General features: G+C 44.9%; 1 protein-coding gene across 1 annotated transcript in view; it reads right to left on the bottom strand.

The window, feature by feature from the left end:
* notch3 (notch receptor 3) overlaps positions 1-6,000 on the bottom strand; it is a 141,377-nt gene that overhangs the window by 68,205 nt on the left and 67,172 nt on the right. The window contains exon 5 of the mRNA XM_048617806.1: positions 2,165-2,287. Coding sequence (XP_048473763.1) covers positions 2,165-2,287 — 123 coding nt within the window. The remainder of the gene's footprint in view (positions 1-2,164; positions 2,288-6,000) is intronic.

Raw genomic sequence — 6,000 nt, 5'->3', positions numbered from 1 at the left:
CTTGGCCTGCTGTGTTCATCCAGCTCTATACCAGATTATCTGATCATTTACTTCCTTGTTCTTGCTGTTCACCGATCGGAAATTCATTTGCTACATTGTTGCAGTGACTGCACCTCAAACACAATTCAGTTCTGATCAAAACTACTCCTTCACTCATAGAATTTGCCTGTCCCGCTGAGAATTCCCAGCACTCTCCAGTCTTGCTCTGAAGGAAGTGATTGCCTGCAAAGAACTTTGGTTAATCCTAAGGCTCTGATAGATGCTATATAAATGAAAGGTTCTCCTTTCCTTGATACTGGATTTAACTTGATTTTCCCAGCTGCAGGAGTTTGTGTGAGATCGGTTATCGAATTGGTTGGTTGATTATAGAAGCAAACCTCAAATAAAAGTGGAGCTAAGTCCTGAGGCTCCAGCTGCTGCTGCTAAGACTACAGGTTTCTGGCCAACCAGCAAAAACGGCCTCAGGTCAGACCAGGAGCCTCAGCCCTGGACCCATACCCATTCCCCAGGCTACAACAACACACACGCACATACCCCAAGCCTCACCTTCTAGCCTGTCAAATTGGACCTACTGATTACAGTGCTGGATGCTTTGTGTAATCTTGAACTTGAAACAATGGACAGGGTTGCTAGCTCTTTGAGGCTATGCTAAGCCAGCTAGCATGGGCAATGAGAAGTTATTAAAGACCTCTCCACAGTCACCTTCTCCCCAGGGCTGAAGAGCTCTTTCCAGAGTCTCAACGCAGTTTCCGCTCTCTAAAAACTGCATTAGAACGGTGAGCCTGTACCGAAAACAGTTGAGGCCAAAACATTGAATGTTTTCAAGGAGCAGTTAGATGTAGTTCTTGGGTTAAAGGGATCAAAGAGTATGGGTAGAAAGCAGGAACATGGGACTAAGTTAGATGATCAGCTAGGATCATACTGAATGGTACAGCAGGCTCAAAGGGCTGACTGGCCTACTCCTGCCCCTCTTTTTGATGGTTTATTTTCACCACATGTAAACAACAACACAAAGGAAAGAATGGGAACATGTTCAGCCTCTGCCAGCTTCTGGTCAGCTCCAAGGTCATCTCAGCCTCTGTCATTAAGCTACTGAATGCAGACAATGCATAACCTCTGACGCCCAGCATCAAGCCATCATCAACACCTTCCCCAAGGCATACAGGAGCACGGGCCTTGCACTGAACATTCATAAAACAGATGTGCTCTGCTAGCTTGCACCCACCGATTACCAGTATCCACGACGAGGCCTTGGACTATGTGGACCACTCTGAAAACCCTGGCAGCACACTGTTGACGAGGGCAGACATTAACAACAAGTGTCTCTGTGCAGCTTTCAGCGATCTCAGAGTGTGTTTGCGACTTGGACCTCAAACTGAGCACCAAGCTTGTGGTCAATAGGGCAGCAGTGATACCTGCCCTTCAATATGGTTCAGAGTGGACTATATAGAGGAGGCACCTCAAAATCCTGGACAGGCACTGCCAATGCTGCCTTTGCAATCCTGCAGATCCATTGCCAGGATAGGCACACCAGCCAGCGTTCTCTCCCAGCCCAATGTCCCAAGCATTGGAATGCTGCCCACATTCAATCAGCTTCACTGGGCACGGCACTCAGGCACATGCCTGGCACAAGACCCCCAAAGCAAATGTTCTATTCAGAGTTTCGACACAGCAAGAGAGTCCCAGGAGGACAGAGGAAATACTTCATAGATACCCTCAAAGGCTCTTGAAAAAAATGTAACATTAACACCTGGGAAACCCTGGCCCAAGATCACCAAAAGGTAAAAAGGGTGGACCTGGGAAGGATCTGTACACTTTGAATCTCATCGCTGATGGGAAACTACACTGAAGCGCCAGAGAAATGAATGTATGGTGTCCCTGGGATCCCATTCTCCCATTCTCCCAATCAGTATATGCCTCACACCCCGTCCCGCAACACAGCCATAACAGAGACTGCAGGTCATGCAGTGGACTCATTTCTAGTCTGGAAGTAAGTTGCCCTTCAGCACAAGGGACCACCTATGAAAAAGTACTAATAATTTGATTTTCATTTTAAAAATAGGCTTTAGGATGCAAGGTCTTGTCTTTGCCACCTGAACCAGGTATAGTGAATGCCATGAGACAGAAGTTAAGGTGTTTCTGTTCATTGCACTTGCTGACATACCTGTCCATTCTGGTGTACACTGGCAGTTGTAGGTGTTAACACCATCGACACAGGTTCCTCCATTCATGCACTTGTGATCAGGGCAGTCATCTATGTTAATTTCACAGTTCTGTCCCTTAAAACCTGAGGAGGAGAAAAACAAATCAAGAAATAAATTGCCTCAAACCCAATCATAATTGTGACATTACGTAAATGTTCACTTTAAATCCAGAGGACACAAATACTAGATGATGGATGACTGGATAGAGATGTAATATATGGCTCCAGCTCTTGTTTTAAAGGGTATATTATACAGAATACAGACCATTTGGCACAACTAGCTCATTTACATACTTCCGGAGCTTTCTCCAATCCTCACCTAAGCCCAGCAGTTTCCTTCTGTTCAACTGCCTCATTGGTTTGCCTAACTTCCCCCTAAATGCATCATATTACTTCCTTGAATCATCCCCTGCGCTAACTAGTTCCATGTTCTCAACACGATCTGGGCAAAGGCATTCCTTTTAGATTCTTATCCAATGCCACTGTGTAAGGAAAAGTTTTAACTTCAGTCACGAAATCAAGGAGAATGCCAATTTTACAACTCAGCTAGGTCTTATTCTGCATTGACTAGGCAGTAATCTCAAATTAGATTTCAAAACCAGACTTGCATCTGAAGCTGTCAGTTTAAAGTTCACAACTCCCACTTTATATTTTTCTAAATTCACTCACTCCCTTTGAACAGCATATTCTCTGGTTCAAACATTCTGGACATGGAAGACAACTGGACATCATCTTAACATTTTAGAATCCTAAAAGCTACAATCACATCTTCTCAACATTCCCAGTAGGAAAGTATCCAATGTACATATTTTCTCCTCAACAGGCTTCTTCATTATTAACCCAATACTGAAATACCATGCCCTGTAATTCATTCATTCATGAGATGTGGGCATTGCTGGCTTGACCAACATTTACTGCCCAGATCCAACTGACCTTGAGGAGGTGATGGTGAGCTGCCTACAGTCCACATGGTGCAGATAGACCTACAATATTGTTAGGGAGGGATTTCCAGAATTTTGACCCATTGACACAGAAGGAACTGAAGTCGGGATAATGAGTGGCTTTGAGGGATGGTGTTTCCATATATCTGTTGTCTTTGTCCTTCTAGGTAACAGAGATTGCAGGTTTGGGAGGTGCTGTCTGAGGAGCCTTGGTGAATTTCTGCAGTGCATCTTGTAGATAGTACACACTTTTGCTACTAAGTGTTGGTAATAGAGGGAGTGAATGTTTTTGGATGTGGTGCCAAACAAGCGGGCAGCTTTGTCCTGAATGGTGTCGAGCTTCTTGAGTGTTGTTGGAGCTGCACTCATCCAGGCAAGTGGGGAGTATTACATCACACACATTCCTGACTTGTGCCTCAGAGATTTTGGACAGGCTTTTGGGAGTCAGGAAGTGAATTATTTACTGCAGTATTCCTAAGCTCTAAAGTGCTCTTGTAGCCACTGTATTTATTTCTCTAGTTCAGTTTAGTTTCTAGTCAAGGTAACCTCCAGGGTGTTGTAAGTGGAAGATAAAGTGACGGTGATGCCTTTGGATGTCAAGAGATGATAGTCACTTGCCACTTCTCAGCCCAAGCCTGAATATTGGCCAACACTGTTCCCATTGTGGCCTCCTCTACATCGGGGAAACCAAGCGGAGGCTTGGGGACCGCTTTGCAGAATACCTACACTCGGTTCGCATTAAACAACTGCACCTCTTAGTCGTGAACCATTTCAACTCCCCCTCCCATTCCTCAGACGACATGTCCATCTTGGGCCTCCTGCAGTGCCACAACGATGCCACCCGAAGGTTGCAGGAACAGCAACTCATATTCCGCTTGGGAACCCTGCAGCCCAATGGTATCAATGTGGATTTCACAAGTTTTAAAATCTCCCCTCCCCCTACCACATCCCAAAACCAGTCCAGCTTGTCCCTGCCTCCCTAACCTGTTCTTCCTCCCACCTATCCCCTCCTCCCACCTCAAGCCGCACCCCTATCTACCTACTAACCTCATCCCGCCCCTTGACCTGTCCGTCTTCCCTGGACTGACCTATCCCCTCCCTAACTCCCCACCTACACTCACCTTTACTGGCTCCATCCCCGCCTCTTTGACCTGTCTGTCTCCTCTCCACCTATCTCCTCTTCTATCCATCTTCTATCTGCCTCCCCCTCTCTCCCTATTTATTTCAGAACCCCCTTCCCCTCCCCCATTTCTGAAGAAGGGTCTAGGCCCGAAACGTCAGCCTTCCTGCTCCTCTGATGCTGCTTGGCCTGCTGTGTTCATCCAGCTCTACACCTTGTTATCTCATTGTCCAGCTCTTCCTGCATTTGGACATGGATTGCTTCCGTATCAGAGGAATCACAAATGATGCTGAATATTGTGCATCAAACATCTCCACCTCTGACCTTGTAATGGAGGGCAGGTCATTACTGAAACATCTGAAAATGGTTGGGCTTGGGACATTCCCCTGAGAGAGTCCTGCAATGGCATCCTGTGGCTGAAATTATTAATACTGTACAAACCATCCAAACCATCAATCATTGCCACATACACCCACCCAGATACCCTGTTGTGCCTGTAATGTATTTACAGCATGGTTGTCATGTCCACTGAAGTTCGGAGTAGTCTGAATCGATATATCGTTGGAGGCAACGGAAAGATGCAGTGGGAATTTTATTGTGTGTGTGCTTGTCTTATGCCACTGTTCTCTAAGAGGGAGCCTCAGCTGACTCTCATTAATTCATTGCATTTGATTTGAAACACTTCCAATTGCTTCCTGTCCCACAGAAAACCATTTCCTGCCAAGACCCGTGAGCATGAAAAGAATCTGACATCTGACATAAATATTCCCTGGTCAGTTATTCAGGAAATGGTGGCTGATCGCCAGCTGGTCATTTGCTTTTTCAAAAGAAAAAATTTTGGAAGAAAAAAATTTAACATAAACTCATGACCTCTAATATACAAGCACAATGACACTTTGACCTCTGTCTCATATTTCCTGTTTGACACATTACTGGCAGGGACGTCTGACACTATCGTATTGTTTGAAACCAGCCTTTGAACATCTGATACATTTATGTCTACTGACTGTTTCCTCTTGAGGATCGATATAGCGTCCTTTCCAATTCAAAGGTAGCCCCACGTGAGAATTGCAAGAATATTTGGGAACAGCCAAACTCCCAAACTCTCATGTCTTATTTTGCGTTGCTTCAATCTGTCTTTGTTGATATACAAGACAATTACTTCACTAAAGCAACAGCAAAAATTTAAGAACTCAATGGGTTTTATTTGTGCGGTTCATGTTTTATGTACCAGCTGAATCTGTTGTACCAAAGCAAATCTGTTTCCACCATATAACTACCTTTGAACCACATAACTAGAAGTATGCCAAGCATGTCATGGAGACTAACCTCTGATCACTGGTTTGTTTCACATTTAAGTTTGCGGGTGAACTGATGGCCTACATTAAGTGGATCCATTTTGTTATTTCCTCTCCCGGTTCCCTGAAGTTCAGCTATTTGATAAACAGCCAAGGGAATGAAAACTGTTGCCTAATGTAGAGCAAAACTGGCTAAAGCAGTTCCACGCCTGTGAAACTCTGAGTGACTCAGTGAAAAACTGCAATCAATAGCTATAAGCCACACAACAAGCTTAGAGGTTCCAACTGCAGTCTGTGACGTAACAGTTACAAAGGACATGTGGTTACCACTGCAAACCTCCTGGGCAGCTCCCCCTGAGGACAGGAAGGAGGACACAGTTTTGTCAAGACTATCAACTAACACTCTTCACTTACTGATTAGAAGGACAATTTTTAACT

This window comes from Rhincodon typus, chromosome 38, assembly GCF_021869965.1.
Source record: "Rhincodon typus isolate 14 chromosome 38, sRhiTyp1.1, whole genome shotgun sequence".
In the NCBI taxonomy this organism is placed as follows: domain Eukaryota; kingdom Metazoa; phylum Chordata; class Chondrichthyes; order Orectolobiformes; family Rhincodontidae; genus Rhincodon; species Rhincodon typus.
This window is presented reverse-complemented; position numbering and strand designations above follow the sequence as displayed.